This window comes from Condylura cristata, unplaced genomic scaffold (assembly GCF_000260355.1).
Source record: "Condylura cristata isolate star-nosed mole 26May11 unplaced genomic scaffold, ConCri1.0 scaffold00036, whole genome shotgun sequence".
NCBI classification, from domain to species: domain Eukaryota; kingdom Metazoa; phylum Chordata; class Mammalia; order Eulipotyphla; family Talpidae; genus Condylura; species Condylura cristata.
Genome location: NW_004567137.1, coordinates 6,870,676 through 6,894,332, shown reverse-complemented (window position 1 = coordinate 6,894,332; position 23,657 = coordinate 6,870,676). Strand labels below are relative to the sequence as shown.

At 36.6% G+C, this 23,657-nt stretch overlaps 1 protein-coding gene across 1 annotated transcript; it reads left to right on the top strand.

Moving 5' to 3' along the window:
* The first annotated feature begins 3,423 nt into the window (after positions 1–3,423).
* CMAS (cytidine monophosphate N-acetylneuraminic acid synthetase) lies at positions 3,424–23,115 on the top strand. Its single transcript, XM_004693219.2, has 8 exons — positions 3,424–3,787; positions 9,741–9,883; positions 10,022–10,177; positions 14,762–14,895; positions 16,596–16,690; positions 17,847–18,018; positions 18,788–18,941; positions 22,410–23,115. The coding sequence occupies exons 1-8, from the start codon at positions 3,528–3,530 to the stop codon at positions 22,598–22,600; spliced, it is 1,305 nt and encodes a 434-aa protein (XP_004693276.1). The 5' UTR covers positions 3,424–3,527; the 3' UTR covers positions 22,601–23,115.
* The last annotated feature ends 542 nt before the right edge of the window (positions 23,116–23,657 follow it).

The following is a 23,657-nucleotide window of genomic DNA, read 5'->3' as shown; positions in this document are numbered from 1 at the left end:
TATGTGTCTGTATGTGAATTGTGTGTGTTTGTGTGTGTTTTTGTGTGTGTGTGCATATATACATGCAACACATTTCAGATCCTTTGACTGGATCAAGAGGTTTAAATGATGCCATCATGCTCTTTCTGTAATCTCCCTGCATGGTTTGATCCTACTTTTTTCCTATATAAACATCACTGTCCCAGATGATTTCAAAACAGAAACTCCCTTACCTCCTTTCCTTATCCCACCCTGAGGATTCAGGGGCTTTTGCATCCAAAAATTCAGCAAGAGGAATATCCTTTCTTTCCAAAACCCCTGGGAGGGACTCCAGGAGGTGCTATTTAGTCCATACCTGTGCCAAACACAGCTATGTTCAGAGACATGAGGTACTTAGATCTATGAGCCTGGTTCATACACACACACAGTCACTAATGCAGCCCATCAGAGAGATTCCTATATGGAGAATATTTTTAGCAGACCAAGAAAAAATAAAACCTGAAAGTAGGTGTCAGCTTATTAGGGGAGACATCTTACCAAGCCATCAACGGAGTCAATGCAATCCCTCTCAAGACCACAATGTCATTTTCCAAGCAACAGAACAAACATTACTGAGATTCATATGGAACCACAAAAGACCCCAAATAGCCAAAGCAATCTTCACAAAAAAATAAAAGGTAGCATAGTGGTACCACACTCCCAAATTTCAAGCTATATTATTATAAAGCTAAAGTAATCAAAACAGTATAGCACAAGAACAAAAACAGACACATAGACACCAATGGAATAGAATTTAGAGTGTAGAAATAAACCCACACACCTGTGGACAATTAATCTATAAAAAGGAACCAAGAGTATATGCTGGAAGGAGTGTCTTCAACAAATGGTGTTGCAAAAAGTGCAAGAGAATAAAAAAATGCAGCCATATGCAAGAGAATAAAAGTAGAGCTCCATCTCACACTTCACCAAATTGCAGGGCTGAACCAGTCTACATTCCCACCAACAGTGAGCAAGTGTCTTGTTACTCTGCATCCTTGCCAACACTTGCTGTCTCTGGTCTTTTTGATGTGGGCCATTCTCAAGCTATGAGGTGGTGTCTTCTTGTAGATTTGATGTGCAGTTCCCTGATGCTAAGTGAAGATGAGCTTTTTCTTATGTGCCTGTTAGCTCAAAGTGAGTTGAAGAGTTGTATGTATGACCCCAAAACACAAAATACATCGAAGAAAACGATAGGCAAACAACTCCAAGGTATTGGCTTCAAAGATGTCTTTGTGGACTATCTCCAACAGCAACAGAAACAAAAGTGAATGTAAACAAATGGAACTACATCAAGCTATAAAGTTACTGCATGGAGAAATTATCAGTAAAAAAAAAAAAGCATATTTTTGCACAGTACATCAGACAAAGGGCTGATATCTACAAAGAACTCATATGACTCAACAAAAAGAAAATCCAATAAAAAAATAAGCCCAAGAGCTAAATAGGCACTTTTCCAAAAAATACATACAGGTAGCTAACAGGCACATGAGAAAAGTCTTATGAAGGACATACACATCAAATCAACAAGAAGATACCACCTCGCAGCTTGAGAATGGCCCACATCAAAAAGCCCAAAGACAATAAGTGTTGACAAGGATGCCCAGTCAAAGAACACTTGCTCACTATTGGTGGGAATGTAAACTGGTTCAGCCCTCATGAAAAACAGTATGTATGTTTAACAAAGTATTAAAAATAGGTCTACTGGGCCCTCCCTGGTGGCACAGCAGGTTAAAGCACAGCACTAAGAAGCTAAAGCCACTTGAGCATGAGTTCGATCCCTGCCCACCCTGGAGGTGATCCCACATGGCGCAGCAGACCTCTCTTGATCTGCTGCTTCCCTCAGCAGTGTGCTTCATTGATCTGCCTGTTCTGCTCCCCACTGTCTCTGGTGAGTCCTCTCACCACCCCTGCCTATACCCCAGTTCTGTATGCATAAGTAAATAAATCTTAAAAAAAAATAGATCTACCACATGATCCAGAAACACTAATGCCAAAATACTAATTAGAAAGAATATTTGTATTTCTACATTCACTGCAGCACTATTTACAATAGCCAATTATGGAAATATTCAAAGTGCTGAAAGAACAGAGGAGTGGATTAGAACTGTATATATCTATCTATATCTATCTATATCTATCTATCTATCTATACAGAGAATGAGAAAGAGAGATGAACTCTTGTCATTTGCGACAACATGGATGGAACTGGAGGAGGTAGTGTTAAACAAAATAAGGGAGGAGAAAGATAAATGCCAGATGGTTTCACTTATATATGGAATACAAAGAAACAAAACAAATATATAATATATATATATATATATATGCCATGAAATACTACTCAGCTATTAAAAAAGATGAAACCTTGCCTTTTGTGACAATATGGATAGAGCCTGAGGTGATTATGTTAGTAAGTCAGAAAGTAAAAGAAAATTACCAAATGGTTCCTCTCTTATGTGGAATATAAATAACCAAAGTAAACAAATTATAAAAACACAACAAAACATTTTTTCATATGCCTGTTGGCCATTTGCATTTCTTCTTTGGAAAGGATAAACTCATGTCCTCTGCAGCAACATGGATGGAGGTGGAAGGGATAATGCTCAATGGAAAAAGCCAGAAAGAAAAAGAAAAATATTGAATGGTCTCACTTATAGGAAGTATGTAGAGGAACCAAATAAGGAATCAGGAAAATGAAAGTAACTATAATAAAGTAAAATCAAAGTCATCAGGCAACGACTGATCAGAGACATTCTGTAAGGAGGAGGGAGAAGGATCAGGACAGGGATGGGAAGAGCACAAGGGACCATGGTGATGGTGCAGGGGTGAATTGGTGGTGGGAATTTCATGGGGAAACCATACATTGTACAAAATGAAGGATGATGTAATAGATATATTTTAAAAAATAAAATATAATACTCACAAAACACACACACACAAAACAAAACAATTCTTGGACTCTGAAGGGTGGTTACCAGAGAGTGAGGGGAACAGAGGTGTTTCAGTGGTTAGAAGGGAGTCAATTCGATAATTGTTGTCAATGCACTAGAACTTGGTGAAGCATACATACGTATTAAGGCATGACATGATGCAGTCTTGTAAACAAATGGTAAATATGTAAAATTAATAAAAAATGAAAATATATGAATCCAAAAACATAAAATTGATTTGTGTTAGGAAGCATCAAGTAGTGAAAATCCAACACAATTTTTAAGCCGGGCATTTTCTGGACACTATCCGCGCTCCAGGAGCAAGCAGCGCTGCCTGGAAGTCATATGGGACTTCCCACGCACAGCCCAGGTCGCCAGCCAGACCCAGCGTGGCAGCGGCGAACTACAACTCCCGGCCTGCCCCACGCGGGGGCGGGGTGATCAAGGGGCGGGGCCCGGAGGGGGCGGAGCCGAGAACAGCCACCCGCGCGCCCGGTCGGGGTGATCGGGCGGCGCCCAGCAGAGGTGGTGAGAGAAGAGCTCCCGGATGTGGAGAAGCTGGGGAGAAGGCGTGGGAGGAAGATGGACCCCGTGGAGAAGGGGGCCGCCACCTCCGTCTCCAACCCGCGGGGACGGCCGTCGCGGGGCCGGCCACCGAAGCTGCAGCGCAACTCCCGCGGCGGCCAGGGCCGAGGGGTGGAGAAGCCCCCGCATTTGGCGGCTCTGATCCTGGCCCGGGGCGGCAGCAAGGGCATCCCCCTGAAGAACATTAAGCACCTGGCGGGGGTCCCGCTTATTGGCTGGGTCCTGCGTGCAGCCCTGGACTCGGGGGTCTTCCAGAGGTGCGCATGTGCGAGAGTGGGCGGCGCGGCCTGGGCTGGGGTCGGGAGGGGAGTCTGGCCTGGAAGCACTGGGGCTCCCGGACCATCGCTCCCTGAGGTCGGGGGTGTGCAGGATCGGGGTGCCTGGGCCCAGGCAGAGAGCCGGGGGAGGAAGGGCTCGGCTCTTCCTTGTTCCCCTGTTGCTAGTAGCCTTGACCTGGGACAGTTCCTGCCCCTGCCCTTGAGAATGCCACCCATAAAAGGGGAGTTTTTCCTCTTCTCAACCGACTCTGCCGGGCGGGTTGACAGGGTAAAAGAGGAGGCCACCCCTTGTGAAACGTCTGCGATAATTTGGGAACACCTTTAGACAGAGGCCATTGAGGTTCCCCAGCAGATCAGCCTGTGATCACCACTTGGTGCTCTTCCATTAGGAAGGCATCAGGTTCACCCATGGAATGGGCTGTCAAGGCTTAATTTCATGCTCCCCTTCGAGATCGCTTCTCCACCTTAGAAAAATACTCTAAGCTATCTGCCCATGAGTCAGCATAATGTAGAAAGCTGCCTACATTTGTACATAGGTGAGAGACAGTGGGAACGGGTACAGCTGGCTGTTTATGGTATGTTTGTAAATGGTTTTATTATACCTTTGGAACCTCCTCCACCTTAAAGAGAGTTTTAATTGTACAGCGTTTAGAGGCACGGCCATATGCCATCTTGGTCAGGAGTTACGAGCTGATGTCATTCATAAAAGAAGGAAGATAGAATTCTGTGCCAAGAATGAATGTACACATAGTAACTTAAAGCCAGTTATGTTTGTGTTGCTTTGAAAGTAAATTAAAAGTAAAATTTGATTTTGGGGTTTTGGTTTTTTAAGATGTAGCTTTCTTTGAAGCCTATTCATTACCTCCATTAAATATGTATGTGAATGATTTCCATTTTACCTATCTTGGTAAAAAAGATACCAAAAAGTATAAATTTCCACATTTTCTTAATATTAATTTAAGGAAGCTCTGGTGGAATGAGGGAAACTGAAACTGGTTCCCCAAAACATAACATTGATAAAACAGGAAATGTGCAGTTGAGAGATAGGGAAAGACTCAGGGTTTATGATTAAATTCATAAACATTTACTGAGCCCTCATTTCTGCAAATACACATCCCAGGGAATACCACGATGAATGTGACCCTGTTCATGTCCTTTTGAAGCTCACAGATATTTTGACACTTTTAACCTTACAAAAGGTACATAAGGTATATACACAATGGGGCAAAGGGAAGGACTGAGAGAAAGGCCTTGCAGGGAACAATAATGTGGTAAAGATCCCATTTTTGTGAAATAAACTAGAGATCAAGATCCCATTCACAGTAGAATGAGGACAAAAAATTCACTGTAGCTCTTTTGATGTAGCTGTGGGAAAGTCCTTTTCAAAATGTCTTAACAAAAAGGTAAGTCTTGTTAGAGCTAGAGTCAAGGACAAAATATGCTCCACTCATCCAGGGAATACTTTTGACTACCAACTCTGTGACAGGCACAGTTCTGTGTCCTTTACTGGAGATGACAGTAGGAGCAGTAGGGCAGGCCCTTAGTCCCCTGGTGCAGGCATTATAATGGGAAGAGACAGGCAAAATACAAACAAATTATACTGTATCCGGTGGTAATATTTTTCAGGTAAATAAAGTACAGAAATGGTGCACTGTTTTACCAAAATATTCTGTTTCTTGATTCTTCTAGATAAACCCTTCCTTTATGGTGGTCATGCACACATGATCCAAGCACCCCTGAAAGCCTGCTCGAGAAAGCTTGCTCCATGGTGCCAGGAGAATTTACTTCATTCTGGTAGACAGCCAGCCCCTGAACCTCTTTTAGAAAAGTTACTTTAGAAAGCTGCAACTGTAAATCCCTTCTCTGTCGGCCAAAACTGTTTTTTTCAAGGACCTGGGAGTCATTTCCTTAAATTGAAAAAATTCTGGAGCTAATCCAGTCTCTTCCCAGGCCCTGTTGAAGGATAAGAGGCTAAGTTCCATGGAGCACTTGCTTCAGCTTGCACCTTGCCTCCCATCACAATGATGGAAGTTTGTTTTCCCTCTTGCATAAGCACCAGTCAATAAACCTAGACGACCTAGCCCTGTAGACTAACTCCCCTTAACTCTCCTCAAATGCCTTTCCCTTAGTACATCCAGCATTTTATCTCTGGAGGACCTGAGTTCAGTTCATGCCAAACTCGCATTAGTTAACAGATAAAACCTGTTCGGTTTACTCCTAACTAGTCTCCAACTTTGTTTATCCTTGACAGTGTTGCTCACATTCTTCCAGACTTAAGTCTAGTCAACAAGTTATAGTTAGAGATGAGTTTGTGAGTTTGTAAAAGCTTGATTTTCAACAGAGGTTCAGTGCTATGTAAGTAAACTTAAGAGTGCACTGACTTGAATGTCATGTTATTTACTTACAGAGAATAAACCTAAGTTTTAGCAGTATTTCTGGGGTGTGAGGTATTATTTATGAAGGGCCTATACTGTGCTTTTACCCTTAAAATGGTGATTACAGCTGACGTAGGCACGTACTATGATTAATATTCTCTTTTGTCCTGTTGGATGTAGTGTGACTTCATTAGAGGTTAAAGTCACTAACATTAGACTTTGACATTTGCTTTGTACTTGATTTAAAATTTTATAGACCTGTTCGCTCACTTGCTCCTTCTTTCTCTTTCCCCTTCTGCAACCAAAGCCCCAAAGTCAGAGAAAAATCATTTCCTTACTTAATTTCTTTAATAGATGATGTTGTATTTTAAGTGTACCTGTTGCTTTCCCATCCACAGTGCCTTTGCCCTACATCATATTAGAGATTTGGACCACTGAAGATCTGTTCTTCCAACAGATTCAGTGTGAGGATGAAGTGATATTTCTTTATTACCATTCCTGTTATCTTGAATACTTCGATTAAATGTTTATTCTGTATTGTGTTTTATATTTAATTCTCCTGACAACCACATGAGATAATTAGTATTATCCCATTTTACTGAAAATTGAGGGCTAAGGAGATGATGGGTTTCTCATCATATGAGGAAGCCGGATTTGAGCCCCTTCCTTCAGAGCTTATCCATGCTTTTAAATATTATTGTTTCTTTCACTCAACGAATATATATTGAGCACCTGTTATATAGTTACCAGGTGCCATAAAAATAATTTGTAAAAAGTAAGCCATTATAGACAAGTTACTGATTCCTTACTTCTCTCCCTGATAGGTTTAAGGAGAATTACAGTGCCATTTGGCAAGTACCTTTGGCAAGTACCATGTATGAGATAGCCTGAATTTCTCATGAAAATGCAAAATATATCTCCAGTGTTCAGTGGCATGTCTGAAACAAAACAGGAATTCAGTTAATATTTCATGATGAATAATAAAAGGAAAGAAAGCAGAAAAATCGCTTGCAAAATACCTATTTTTAAAATTTCGCATTATAATAAAGTTGGACTGCTACATTATGTTTTAGGTATGCCTTATTATAAATCAACATGTGTATGTATAGTGTGCTTAAGTTCACCACTAAAAGTTCAATTCTATCCTTCACCAAATAGTTGACCCATTTCATCTGATTTTTCCAACCCTCTCTCCCTCTTCTCTGAACCAGTAACTTAGTCTTTTAGTCTAATTCATTTTGTGCTGACATTCTAATGATAAGGAGAGTAAGGTAGTTGGCTTCGTTATAAAGTTAGATGTCAAAAGGCCCATTCGTTTTGCTTTTACTGTTCACTTTTTACTATGTATTAATACCCCTATTTTAAAAATTCACTAGATTTTCATTAGTACTTCACCTTGCTACCTTTGTGTTATTTCTGTAGTGAAAGATCTGTCACAAAATTATTTCAGACTTTAATATGGAGCAAAACAGGTCTCTTGTATTCTCCTTCTGGGAACCTCATTTCTACAGTCAGATTTCTAAAGTTTGTTTTGGTTTAGTTTTGACTGTATCTTTGTTGAGTAAAACCATCCAGTATTTTGTCTTTCTCCTGACTTATTTCACTTAGCATAAACACCTTCACTTACATTCATGTTTGTAGCAAATGGCAGGATTTCATCTTTTTAATAGCCGAGTAGCATTCCATTGTGTATGTTTGTGTGTATACATACATCTTAACAATTCATCTTGTTTCTATAAGTTGGATATTATTAATAGTACTGGAATGAACACAGGAGATCTTCAAATTAGTGGTTTTGCATTGTTTGGGTAGAATCCTAGGACTGGAATTGCTGGATCATATGGTAGATTTGTGTGATATTTTGAGAAACTTCCATACTATTTTCCATAGGAGCTGGGCCAGTCTACAGTCCCACCAATGGTGTATAAGGGTTGCTTGTTCTCCACATCTTTATCAACACTTGTCTCTCAAGCCTTTTTGATAGGGGCCATTCTCAAGGTGCAAGGTGGTATTCTATTGTGGGCATGATTTGCATTTCTTTCATGTTAAAGTGATGATAAGCATTTTTTTCACGAGCCTTTTGGCCATTTGTATGTCTTTCTTGAGAAATGTCTGTTTAGTCCATTTTTTGATAGTGGTGTTTTCTTTTTGTTGAGTTGTATAAGTTTATTGCACATTTTAGATATTAGCCCCATTGGTATTTTCTCCCACTAGTAGTATGTCTCTTCATTTTACTGACAGCTTCTTTCTCTGTGCAGAAGCTTTTTTGTTTGATATAATCCAATTTATTTTATTTTTGCTTTTGTTTCTCTTGTTGGGGGAATCAAATCCTTTAAAGATATCACTGAAGTGAGTGTCATGGAGTATTTTGCCAGTTTTCTTCTATTTATTTTAAAGTTTGACCCAAGTTGTCTTTTTGAGTTCTTTGTGTGTGTGGTATGATAGTCTACTTTTGTCATTTTGTATGTGACTGTCCAGTTGTCCAGGAAACTTAAGTTCAGTAGAAATTGCTATACTTCCTTCAAATTACATTTCAATCTTAATCATTTTATAAAAGTCTAAATGGTGAACTGTGAAAGCTGCAGTTAATAGATCTGTTAAGGTATATTCTTCTGAGGCAGTTAGTCATGTTCTCCATGTCTGTAATTGTTAACAATGGGTGTAACCCAGTTGATTCTATGTTCAAATATAAATGGGGGCGGGTAGGGAGGAAGGAGCTGAATTTTCTGATTATCTTGAGTATAGATTTAGGCATTTAGCTTTTTGTCACATTATATTTGAAATTCTTACACTTCAGGGGTTTGGCTAAGCTGTCTGTTCTTAGTAAGTTTATTAAAATACTTTATACAACATTTTGGGTATCGATAAGGAATAAAACAGCAGGATCTGCTTTATTTCCTTTAGATTATGAACTTCTAGTTCTATTGTTTTGCTGAAATATATACCATTAGTCTTAAAAATACCAAGTATCATTTTTTCCAAGCTCATAAAAGTATCTAGAGCTCATGGACCCTCCCTGGTGATGCAGGGGGTTAAAGCTCAGCACTGCAAGCTAGTTGTAGTCACTTCAGTGCAAGTTTGATCCCTGCTGGAAGTGATCCACAAGGTGCAGCAGACCTCTCTTGTCTCACCCTTTGCTCCTCTCAGCAATGTACTTCCTCAGTCTGCCTGTTCTGCTCCCCACTCTGACTCTGGTGAATCCTCTCACTGCCCCTGCATCTCTGGCCTGCACCCCAGTTCTGTATGCATAAGTAAATAAATCTTTTTAAAAAAAGTACTTAGAGCTCCATAATATTTGTACAAGTGAAAATGATATAAACATATGTAAATATAAGAATATCAAGGATTACATTTTTGATTCAGACATTAGAAAATATACATGCAAAATTATTCAGAATTCTTAAAATTTTACATTACCTTGGTTCTGTAACATTATTTTTGTGGTACAGAAATTATTCTAAATAATGTTAGTGGTATAGGCTTGCAGGGCCCTTTACAAATCTTTAATGATTTCTTTGTGATTTGGCTTTTTATCTATTTTTTTAATATCTGTACAGCGTGTGGGTTTCAACAGACCATGATGAAATTGAAAACGTGGCCAAACAATTTGGTGCACAAGTTCATCGACGAAGCTCAGAAGTTTCAAAAGACAGCTCTACCTCATTAGATGCCATCATAGAATTTCTTAATTATCACAATGGTATGGGTTTAATAATTTATTTAAAATTTCTAGTTTGCTTATTACAAGACTTTGTTTGAACATGTGAATGCAAGATTTTAGTATCACTTGCTTACAAAGAACTTTGGTTTGATGTCCTTTTCATTTGTTCTTTTTAAGAGGTTGACATTGTAGGAAATATTCAAGCAACTTCTCCATGTTTACATCCTTCTGACCTTCAGAAAGTTGCAGAAATGATTCGAGAAGAAGGATATGATTCTGTTTTCTCCGTTGTGAGACGCCATCAATTTCGGTGGAGTGAAATTCAGAAAGGAGGTAATCTGATATCAGTCTTTATTTTAACTAATTTTGCAGAGAGTAAGTTTTTTCATATGTAAATATTCTTTAGAACTGAAGGCAGTAAAAGAGAACAAGGTAATAACATTTATTATCAGGTCTAAATCTTGTGATTATTGAGGCAATAAATACAGTGAAACTAAATTGATCCTTTGCTGTACTTTTTACAAAGTAATGCTCTATGATGTCTTTTGAGACAGAAATGTCATTTATTTTTTCAGATCAAACATTTTTCATGTTTGTTCTAATCTTGTTTGATTCCATATAAATCATATAGTAGTACCATGGGAATAGAAACTTTCCACCCAAAAGTTCTTGAGGATCTCAAGATGAATTGTGGAATTACTTTCCAAAATAAGTAACTCTTTTACATTATGTAAGAATGCTAGGAGCCTGATTTCTAGACAGATAAAACTAGCCAAATATGTCATCAAGAATAGAATCACCAACAGGTAAATGTGATTCACTTAAGGACAGGTGTTATGGTTTCTCTGAGTGCCCAGACATTTGCTAAATATAGAAAAGTTGGCCTATTTCTAACTTATATGTGACTTAAAAGATAGAAGTATGGGGTGGGGGAGGGAAGGAAAATGCCATGAAACTGAAGAAGGTATAAAAAAAAGTGCAATTAAGAGGATAGAAACTACTAAAGAAAATTATTTTTCAACCTCAAAAGGTGAATGTTATCAAAACCAAGAAAAGATATCAATGAATGCATTTATTTAATGATCTCATGTAAAAAAAAGCTAGTATCTTTTTTCTGCTAGGTTCTGTGTTAAATTATAAATATAAATTTTTAACCAATCCAGGAAGTAAGATTTAGGATGAAAATCAAAGAAGCCCAATATTAAACTGAACATCTATTAAAGTTAAAGAGGATCAAGAGATTACTTCGAAAGATGACAGATTCATAAATAACAGATCCATAGTGGCTTTTTAAGAAAATTAGGAAAGTTTGAATAAATGTCTTTAATATTAAGACTGAATGTTAGGGATAGTGGCTTTGTCTTTTCATCAGATATATTCTCTTAGAACCACTATGAAAAAGTGCTACTCGTAATGATTCTAGAGCAGAGTTGTATATCTTAATGACTTTATTTTTATGTTCCTTGTTTATAAAATCATTATTGCTAGTGCATTAATCAGTACTTTAAAATCATTCCATTTTATTTTCCATAACTTTGTATTCTTTTATCACTCATTATGTTGAACTATACTGTCTAGTATAGTAACCACTAGCCCTGTAAGTATTTAAAATATAGCTAGTCCAAAATATGTACTAAATTTTTAATATTTAGTATGAAGTATGTACAGTATCTCAATTTTGCATTATATGTTGAAATATGTTAGGTATACTGGCCTAAATAAAATGTATTATTAAAAATTAATTTCACTTGGGTTTTTTTTTTTTTTACTTTTTTTGACCACTGTACCTTCTAGAAAAAAAAATATTTTTTAAAAGATTTTATTTATTTATGCGTACAGAACTGGGATATAGGTCAGAGGTGCAGGGGCAGTGAGAGGATTCACCAGAGACAGAGTGGGGAGCAGAACAGGCATATCAATGAAATATACTACTGAGGGGAGCATAAGGCAGGTCAGGAGAGGTCTGCCACACCATGTGGGTCACCTCCATTGCTGGGATGGAACCTACTGTGGTGCTCCACCTGCTCATCAGTGCCATCAGGGAGGACCTAGAAAATTTTTGAGTTACATATGGCACTTACACTATATTTATACTGGACAAGACTCTAGAGATTATACATACATACCTTAACTTGTTCTAGCCTGCCTTAAATTAATATTTTACAACTTTACAAATAATTAATAATTAATCTTGCAATAGTAAAGTTCTATCAATTCTTTATCATTTGTACAATTATTGTTACATATCGATTTCTACTTATAACCCCACAATACATTTTGTAATATTAATTTTAATAATATTAAAAAAAATTTTAAACAGTCATTTCTTTTCACCTGTATATTTAGTCTTTGTAATTCTTCATTCCTCACTACATGTGTTTTGTGTCTGTTCCTAACAATCTCACTTATCTGAAAATATTTCTAATTTGGCTTTATTTGTAAAGGGTATTTTCACTGATGTTGAATATTACATTTGAGTTGGGCTTTTCCCTTTTTCAGCCTAAGAATGCATTTTAAAAATGTAATTCCTTTGAAGATACATTTTCAGTGTGCCATTGCATTATCTGCTGTTCTTCATTGGCAGGCAGTTATTTCTCTGAACCTGTCTTTTTTTCTCTCAGGAAATTTTATCTTTAGTTTTCCACAGTTTATCTCTGAATTTTATTGCTGTGGTTGTCTTGTGTTTATCCTATTTGGAATTCTCTAAACTTGTCTCAAATTTTAGATTGATACTTACCACCATTTTTTCACAAAGTCTCTTCAACTAAATCTTCTACCATATTTTTTCTCCTTTCTCCTTTCTAACTCATTATTCAAATTTAACTGGATATTAAACAGTTGTATGCTGTCTATATGTCTTTCACAGTCTGTTCTGTACTGTTTGTCTATTTTTCGCCTTGTATTTCACTTTGAGTAATTTCTATTTAAATTTATTGATCGTTACTTATTTACAGCCCAGACAGTGTAAATAAGTGAATTATTTCACTGTATTTTTCTACTCTAGAATAAGTAAACTTTAGATCTTTTTTTTTTTTTAAGAGGTTTCGCTTGGTTGAAATTCTCAATCTTTTCAATCTATTGTGTTTTTCATCTTTTCTCCAATTTCTCTCACATACTTAGAATAGTTCTATTTAAATCCTTGATGGCAAGTTCCAGCAACTGGGGAGTCAGTAGTTGTTTCTGTGACTTTTCTCTATTGGTCAGCTTCCTCATATGCTTTCTGTTTTATCCTGTGCCTGGCCTGGAGCTGGAGGAGATAGCACTTTCTCTCTAGAGAGAGTATGCCCTTTCTTCTAGCAGACAGACAGGATAAGGAATCACTCTGGGCCAGTTCAGAGCTGGGCTAAATTTAACTTTAGTTTGCCTCTTCATGAAGGTGTCTTGTCAGAAATTGTTGACACCCCTCTACTGACAGGACTTGGAGAGCCACGGGCCCCAGAACTGCACTGTGCCTCTCTGCCTTCCAGCCTACCCCAGCTTCCTGTGTGCCACAGTGCGCTCAGCAGAAGTTCTGAGCGGTGATTCAATAAGAAGAGCTCACTCCATGGGTATGCTTCTGCAGATGAGAGGCTGTGACTCCAGTCCATAGGATCATTAAAAAAACTCTTGATTTTTCCTTATCCTAGCAGAGTCTCTCTGCTGACCTGAGCCTGACTTTTCTCTCATCTCCTTCTCAGACTCCTCAGACATTCCCAGGAAGAAAGCAGTCATTGGTCATCACTCACCTAGGAAGCACTTTTCCCTCTTTCCTTTTCTTCAAAGTACCAGTTGAATTATGTAGTTTGTTCTTTGCCTTTCTCCACCACTAGATTACACAATTCAGGAGAACAGAGTCAGATAGACTGTGTTTCCAATGAGTGTAAAACCATGATACATTCTATTATACCTGCAGACTGTTTTTCCTAATCACACCAAACACTGCAATGGAGTTGAGTGGTTAGGGAATATTTAATTAGGGATGCAAGCAAAAATCATTCCTAAAAAGCTTTACACATAGCATTGACAGCCAAAGGGAAGAAAGCTGCTGAAAGATCACCAGCTAGGGAGCATGCAGACCCATGCACATTCACCAGCACAAATTGGAGAAAAAACAGTGAAAAGGCAAGGGAATCCTTATATATAAATATTGAGAGATTCTTTGTTGCATCATGTTATAGTCGTTCATTTCATTGTCACTGAGCTTTCATACCAGTGATAACAGTAACTAAATAAGCAGTTTATTATTGATATAAATAAGCAGTTTATGATTGATTGTGCTTTAATAAGCAGTTTATTATTGCTTTAATAAGCAATATAGTCTTATATATATGTTCTTTAATAAGCATCTTAAATGCTTATATATAAACACTATATATGCTTTAATAAGCAGTTTATTGATATTTTATGTATATATACACAGCAGGCATATAATACATAATATAAACATTTTTATCAGTATAAAAGCTTCAATAATTTAATGAGGAAATCTACAGTTTTTTATAATCCCTTGAAGTAATTTCTCAGTAACATTAGATAGATAAAGCATATGTTGTATTTCCACAGAAGCAAACAGTGAGAATTAAAGGACTCAGTGTTGAATATGGGTAGTTTAGACAAGTTCAGTTCCTCTGAAGCTACTTTAAGGTTGTTCTGATATCCTCCCAAACTATTATATTCCAATAAATACTTAAAAGCTTAATTACTCAGAATTCTTCTAAAAATACTTTTTCTTTTATTAGTATTACTTTTATTATAATCAGCAAAGAGAAGTCATAAAAATATTAGGGATTTTACTCCTTTAAGAAATCCCTTTTGATTATTTAGAGACATAAAATAGTCTATGTCTGAGTTAACTTTTATTTGCTTTTTAAACAAGTACTAAATGAATACTTTCAGTATTCAAAGCAAAGGGGACTTACTATAGCTTTTTGCTTTTAGTTCGTGAAGTGACTGAGCCTCTGAATTTGAATCCAGCTAAACGACCTCGTCGACAAGACTGGGATGGAGAATTATATGAAAATGGCTCATTTTATTTTGCTAAAAGACATTTGATAGAGATGGGTTACTTACAGGTTTGTGCCTTCATTTTGCAAAAAACTTCTAAATCCTTTTGTATGCACATTCTGATTTCTAGAGAGGAGTCAGGCTGGCACAGTTCATGGAGGGCAGGACAACCCCTAGAGGAAAGGCAGTAACTGACCAGGCTTCTCATCTGTGGCATTTATGGTGCAGTACACCCCAGACTGATAGTTGGAATTCATTTAGTAAATTTGCAAGATGATCCACAATTGTAACTTTAAGAAATGAATCAAGTATTGAGTGTTCTACGTGTGTCCTGGTATTCATATTGTTCCATTCAAAACTGTTTTTAACCCATGGTTGTGTTACTGTCAGGTTGTGGTTGTACAGTTGAATAATTTCTACTGCTTTAAAAAGAGACAAAAAAACAGTACAGTAGAGGTGAGACAGCACCAACTTGGGAATTAGGAAACCAGGATTATGCTTCTCTATCTATAACCAGGTAATGTTGACTATATCATTTTATCTGTCCTGAATTTCATGGTTCTCATTTAAAGTAAGGGAATTTGAGGTTCTCTCATCTTTAGAGATGACATGGTTATGGCATCATGTACTATTTGGGCTTTTTAGTTAGAGCTGTTATTTATTCAGCACTGGGTGTATACTGGGTGCATATACTGCCCGAGACACTATGAATAGATGATCTAATAGGTCACAGTAGTGACACAACAAAATTGCTCTTCCCAGCCCAGCTTTAGAGGGGAGGAAATGGTAAATCTGAAAATGCCTCAAGATTTGAAAGGGAAATAGATAATACCATCAAAATTTGATTCAGGTCCTTATATTACTGAAAAATAGCATTAAAAAAGACTCAGAATTCCACTTCAAAATTTTAAAGCAACTCATAGTCTGGAGAAAAAGCATTTTTTTCCCCCAGCCCCTACTCATTATGTAGACAAAGTAGACTAGTTGCTTACTCAAGTTTGAATATTCAGGAAAATTAGGTTTGACATGTATAGGCATCACCCTCCCCAAGATCTTTGCTAAGGGAGACTAGATCTGACCTTGTTCTCAAGTTTGGAGAAAAGGTGAAGTTTCTTCTAACAAGATTTATGGACACTGATAAGTCTGAAAAAGGAAAGTATCCATTAGTTGATCTTGACATTCAAATGATCATAACCACAGAACGGCCTCTCTTATTGCCCCAGGCCCCAAGATGATGACACAGACCATACCTTTGTCCCCCTGTGAGCCACACAATACTATTCCATCCCACCTGTAGCAGAAGGGTCTGAGACAGTCTGTGCAGTAGATATTTTATAGCTACTTTTCCTCTCCTATCTTGCCTTGATTAGTTGCAAATTGCAAGAGAAATTCCAATCTTTACACAACTTTTGGATAATGATGGGAGAGAGACTGCATGAAAACAGGGGGGAGTTAGGGGGTTTCCAGAAAATTACTTGTGGTCAGAATCCTGGAGGATGTATTATAGCTGCATTTTTCAATCTTAAAATTGAAATCTACTTAAAGAAAACTTTACATTGAATTGACAGAATCTGAAACTCTTAAGGGTAATTTAGTGGTGTGAATATATGGCAAGCAAAAAACTTTCCCTCTTTAACAAATCATGTGTTGATGTTACTAATTTTACTGGGCTATCCACTTTTCTTAGTAGGTTAGAAATGAATTCATTGTCATCTATCATGATAAACTTTTTGAAATGTGTGAATTAATGCATCTGTACTATCTCTAGGGTGGAAAAATGGCATACTACGAAATGCGAGCTGAGCACAGTGTGGATATAGATGTGGACATTGACTGGCCTATCGCCGAACAGAGAGTATTAAGGTAGAAGCAAGACTTGTGTTTATATATATGACATATGATATATATGTGTGTATATGTATGATATTATATATATCATATATATATGCCATATATATGTACCATATGTATATATATGTATCATACAGACACACACACATCATTTTTCATTTCTGTACATTTGATTTCTCATTTCAGGTGTAATCCCATAAAATTCCTAACACCAAGACACCTGTGAACCATCACCATAGTCTGTTGTGCTCCTCCTTTCCCTGTTTTGATCCCTTTCCGTCCTCCTTTCCTACTGAATGGCTCCAATTACAGTTTGTCTTTTTCCCTGATCCCTTGTTGAGTTTCTCTGTATTCCTCCTGTAAGTGAAATCACTTGACATTTTTCTTTTCCTTCTTATTTCAATGAACATTATCCTTTCCAGCTTTATCCATGTTGCTGCAAATGTTATAAGTTTATCTTTTGATTGCTGAGTAGTATTCCATGTAGATATATATCACATCTTCTTCATCCAGTCATCTATTTTGGGGCAATTAGGTTGTTTCCATATCTTAACTATTGTAAATTGTGCTTCAATAAATATAAGAGTACAGACTTCCTTTCGAATTTATGTTTTTGTGTCCTTAGGGTAGATTCCTGGAGTGGAATTGCTGGATTATATAGTAACTCCATTTTTACACTTTTGCAATAGCTCCATGTTTGCAGGTCCTCCACACAGAGAAAAGTAAGATTTATGTAGCCTTTGTACTAGATCCTAACACATTTTCAATCAATACATGTAAGTGTGTTGTGTTGTTGGAAAAGTCATTATGCATCTTTGCAGTGAAAACATAGGAAAAATAAGTCATGACTTTTCCAACAACCCGATACTTACACTGATTTCTCATACTTCAAACATCTTCTCTTTGTAATAAGTTAACGTATGAGAAGAAGACATATACATAAAATATACCTGTGCATGGTTTATTCAGTAACTCGAGAAACAGAGTCTAACAGCCTCTTACAGCTTTCACACCATGAGTTGACATGTATGTATGTTTGAAGTAAATTGGAAGAGTGATGTTTAAATAATTGAATGGGACAGGTTATTATGTTTACTGGTGTTAGCCAGATGAGAGGGTATGATTAGTATTATACTTCTACTCAGAGGTCTATTTTAATTCCTTTTAGATATGGCTATTTTGGCAAAGAGAAGTTTAAGGAGATAAAACTTCTGGTTTGCAGTATTGATGGATGCCTCACCAATGGTCACATTTATGTCTCAGGAGACCAAAAAGAAATAATATCTTATGATGTAAAAGATGCTATTGGGATAAGTTTATTAAAGAAAAGTGGTGTTGAGGTATGTACCCCTGAATATAATAGTGTTGCTTTTTTTTTTCTTTTTTAAGATTATGACTCTGGGTTAAAGAATATGGGAAGTAAATAAAGAGTATGTTTTTAGTACTGTCTATTAAAACTGTTAAAATTTAACCCTCCATGCCAAGAAAATTGTCATTTTCTTTTAACGGAGTAGAATTAGGAAATATTTTTTATGTTTTTGAACTATTTCATGCTTATTTGATAGGTATAGCCATTATTCTTAAATATTCACATAGGATCTTGCAACAAGAAAGAATTCATAAAATGTGGGTGTCTCAGCGTTTAGGAAAAAAAGCAAATATCGTATGAATTTTTAAAGTGTAGTTCATTCTTTAAATCAAAATTTTTATTCAGAATCACAAAGTTCAAGTTTATTTTCAAAAATTACTTAGATTTTTTTTTATAAATCTCTAGAGACAATAAATCAGTGTCCCTAAGCAGCACAAGACAATAAATTAGTATTACTTCCCTCTTGATAAAATAAATTACCAAAGAATCTTTTATTAGTAGCAGTATGTTACATTTTTTAACCTGTAGATGGATTCCTTTCCCTTATAGAAAAGTATCTTTCACCTTCATGAGGCTACTAAAAATAAAATCTTTTAAGTGTAATCATTTTAAAATGACAGTTAATTGATTTTTACTTAATTCATCTTATAGAAGGTCAAATTATTTACAAGGTATTACTTTATGCTGAAAGTTTTCTACTCCCTTTATATTCTCATTTCGCCTTTTTTTTTTTTTTAAAGGTGAGGTTAATCTCCGAAAGGGCCTGTTCAAAGCAGACACTCTCTTCCTTAAAACTGGACTGCAAAATGGAAGTCAATGTACCGGACAAGCTAGCAATTGTAGATGAATGGAGAAAAGAAATGGGCCTGTGCTGGAAAGAAGTGGCATATCTTGGTTGGTATCTTTTTTGTTCAGACATAATGAAATAGACAAGAATTTCTTTATTTTGATAAGAAATAGAGAAATAAGAAAGAATATTTCCAAGACTGCTATGACAGTAGAGATGCAGAAACGTTCTCGCACTAACAAACTATTAAATTAGGGAGGTCTCCTGGAGGTGAGCTTAATAGCATATGTCTAGAGTAATCCAGTAGAATGCCTACTGTACCTGCCACAGACTCAGGCCCAACCAATGACCTACGAGCTTTGGTAAAATAATCCTTGGTTTCTTCACCTGTAAACTGGATGTCATGGGTCTTCTATACCAGTGTCAAACATACCAGTATGTATAATAGATCTATTATCGAAATTAATAAAATAATCTAACAATAGTACATTGCTAATGTACTGGAAGTTTACTTTGGGAATATTTTTTCCATTATTAAAATATAAATCATTTTGATCCTCAAATTCCCATTCCAAGAAGGAAATTGAACGAATGTGTCACTAATGGAGGAAAAAGAACACATCTAAATACCCTACAAAAATAGGGTATCTATTTTAGGATAGGATATCTATTCCAAAAATGGAATACCGTGCAACTATTTAAAACAATGCTATACTCTATATTTTAAAATCAAATTTCATTGATTTGTCAATCATTTATCTAGCTCTATAATTTTGGGAGTACAATTTCACACATCAACATGGGCACACCTGGCTCTTTCCCTCCACCAAAGCTCCATGTCTGTCCATACCCTTTCCATCACTTCCCCTCTTGCCTTCTCTCTGGTAACCATTATATTTTTCACAGAACCTAACTTATTTTGTTGTATTTTACCAGTTTGTTTTCTTTACTTATTTATATTCCACAAGTGAGTGAAACCATCTGGTATTTGTCTTTCATTATCTGACTTCACTTAGCATATCTCCTCAAGATCCATGCACTTTGTCCCTAAAAGCACTGTATATCTTTTGATATATATTTGCATACATGATTTTGTCAGTCTATCTTTATTAAGTAAATGTACATGGTCAGATGTCACACATTTCTCTCTTTACCACTGGCGAGTATATTTACCGAGTGCAAGTATATTTACTCTGTGCAAGCTTAGACCTGGCTGCTGAGCGTATTGTCTAATGCTGTCAATATCTTCATTGTTAATAAGACAAATTAATAAAATACATAATATTGGGAGACCAATATGACATACATGCAGGGCACTGTGGCCTCTAGAAGCAGAGCACAAAAATAATTTGGCAGCATATGATCCAGGGACTTCAGGAATAGCTTTTGAATGACATGTGAAGGTTGAATGGAGAAAATACTGCAGAATCTTTGATAGAAAATGATCTAGTTTTTTGTTTTTTTGTTTTTTTTTTTTAAAGATTTATTTATTTATGCATACAGAACTGGGGTACAGGCCAGAGGCTCGGGGCGGTGAAAGGCTTCACCAGAGACAGAGTGGGGAGCAGAACAGGCAGATCGACGAAGTACACTGCTGAGGGGAGCAGCGGGCGGGTCAGGAGAGGTCTGCCACACCATGTGGTCACCTCCGGGGCAGGCGGGAATCGAACTCATGCGGAAGCGGCTTTAGCTTCTCAGTGCAGTGCTTTAACCCGCTGCGCCACCAGGGAGGGCCGATCTAGTTTTTTTTAAGAAGAAAATAAATTTTCATGGATCATAATAAATCCCAGCTGTACATATTATCTGTGTTATCTTAGCAACTTTGTCCATGTCTTTGTTTTCCTATTTATTAAATAAACACAAATCAAACCTTATAAAGCATTTGAAAGAAAAGCAAAAGACAATACAAAATGTTTACAGTGGTGTATGTATATAGTAATGATCATTTCTGTCACTTACACAGTGGAACTCTAAAATCAGACAAATGCTGTATCCTCCGTAACAAGTGATAATTCGGATCATTTTATTTTTTCTGCCTATGTTTATTAAAAAAAGTTTCTACCAAGAATATGCATTACTTATGTAACAGAAAAACAAAACTAAAAAGCAGTAGTTAAAAATCTAAGTAGAGAATAGACTTCTAATAGACTTTCTGATTTTTAAAAATCAGAGCAGTATTTTATATGGGTCATAAACAATATAAAATATATTCTTTAAAAATATCACCATTTTGGGGGCCTCCTTGGTGGTGCAGGGCTTAAAGACATAGCATCAAGCTAACGTCACAAGTTCAATCCCCAAAGGGCCAGAGAGCCCACCCATATGGCATGGCAGCCCTCTCCTGACCCACCAGCTGCCCCCCTCAGCAGTGTATTTCAGTACATCTGCCTGTTCTGTTCCCCACTCTGTCTCTGGTGAATCCTGTCACCACCCCCTGCACCTCTGGTCTATAATCCAGTTCTTGTATGTAAAAAAGTAAACATTTTTTAAAAATCACCACTTCCATAAGTAAAATTTAGTAAATGAAACTGAGTTTGAAGGGTGGATGTGTAGAGAAACATTGACTTTAATTTTTATCATCTTTGAGGAAAATAACCCAAATTTCAATGCATTTAATAATGAAAGAAAAAAATTGAAGTGGGTAAATGTAGAAGAAATTTAATTTTTTGAATCAGCATATTAGTACTAGTATTTCATCAACAATATAGAAATAATTACATTCTTATTCTAAGTGGTGAAACTAAATTTAAGGTACGAGAGCTTATGAAATTCATCCTATCAGAAAAAAGAATGGACAGGCAGGGAGAGAAAGGATTTCTGGTTTTGTCCATGTGATGGTAATTTTTCAACTAAGTGGTGCACAATCAAATCTATTACAGATTAAAAGTACTTAAAATGTATGTCAGCAAAATGCAATATATAGACCTTGTTTGACTTCTGGCTCTAATAGATCAGCTGTAAAAGAACAACTTTGAGAGAATTCAAGATACATGAACATATAAACAATATATGAACAATATAAAAGATATATGAACAATAAAGAAGTACTGTTAATTTTGTTTATTTAGTGCTACTATGTCACTTTTAAAAAAAATAAACATCTGCAGGTTCTGAAGAGTTTTCAGGGTAAAATATAATATCTGGGCGCCCCTCACCCTCTCCTCTAGAAAACTAAGCCCTAGGGAATAGAGAAAATTTTGATGAAAAATCCAAAACTTTGATAATTATTCCATGTGAACTTGGAATACATGTGTTTGGAATTTTTTTAATTTAATCTCAATTCACAATCTATATATAGAATTTCTAGTTATTGTATTATGTCTAGCAAGTACAAAGTATACCCCATTCTCCAAAGCCTTCAGAGTTTATTTTTCAGTTGCTTAGGGGAAACCCTATACCTTAGTTATCCTTTTGAATTTTATGTCATTTTGTTCCACCTAGCCTTTGCTACTCTTATATGCAGTGCTTTAGGCCCGACTAAAGTTATCAGAATGGCTGACTAGCTGCCATTACATTATTTTGAAAAAATATTCTTTGTTTCTCTCTATACTGACCTGTGCTTCTCTTTCTTGTAGGCAATGAAGTATCTGATGAGGAGTGCCTCAAGAAAGTAGGCGTCAGTGGAGTGCCTGCTGATGCCTGCTCTACTGCCCAGAAGGCCGTCGGTTATATTTGCAAATCTAATGGTGGCCGTGGTGCTCTCCGAGAGTTTGCAGAGCACATTTTCCTGTTGATGGAAAAGGTTACCAACTCATGCCAAAAATAGAAATTAGTCGAATTTTGGGAAAGAAAGTATACAGCCTGTGTCAGCTGCTTTACTGTTGTTTTTGATTAAGTTCAATTCCATGTTGTAACGTGACAGAGTGTGATTTGATTTGTGATAGATCTTGAAATCTTTTAATGCAAAATCTCTCAAAATTGTCACTCCACACCTCCTATGAAATGATTGTGCTTGACTTTCTCTTTCTGCAAGATGATTATTTAAAGATTGATTACAGTCATCCTCAGATTTTTAGCAAATGCAAATAAGAGCATCAAAATTAACTTTGTATTGTACCCTGTAAAACTGTGTGTCTGTGTGCTTTCAATGATGCTGAAATTTTATTTATTTCAGGACAATATGTCTGAGAGGACAGACCCTTCTATTAATAAAAGAACATTTCACAAACTTGATGAAACTGCCCTGTTCCTATGACTGATCAGATATTCTTGGTTTCCTTCAAACACTGGCCATGCTATCAATGTGAAAAAACAAGCTATTAAATATCAGCATAAGGCTTCTCATTGTCCTTTTTGTGTGTCTACTTAAAGCACAATATACAAATACACAGATCTGAAAAAATTCCTATGCTGTGAAGGTGAGGTATTCATTAGGAATAAAAAGTTCACAATAACCTGAGATCATGGTCATTTTACATACCAAAGTTGGCTAGAGCAATTTTATAGCCACCACAAATCACTGTCCTACCTGGTTAGAGTCCAAGTGTAAGGCTTTAGCTCATAAATGTAGATACTTTTCCTAATAAACACTAACTACTTCCTGTGGAACATTACATATACCTCCACTACTGAAAGGATTCATATAAAAACTCTGGCAGGAATTCATGGAGGCCACGCTGGAGTGGTTCTCCTCTGGCAGGAGATTGGATTTGTACAGTTCACTCAGCCCCACAGGCCAGATGGAAGCTGGGAGAGAAAAACAACATTTTTTACCTTAATTAACTTTCATCTTGTTCTGGATTTACTCCCATCTTTCTGGCTTTTTATTTGTTCCTGACCTTATTTTCTCCTATCTCCTTAAGTTTCCAAAGTTTAACTCTAGC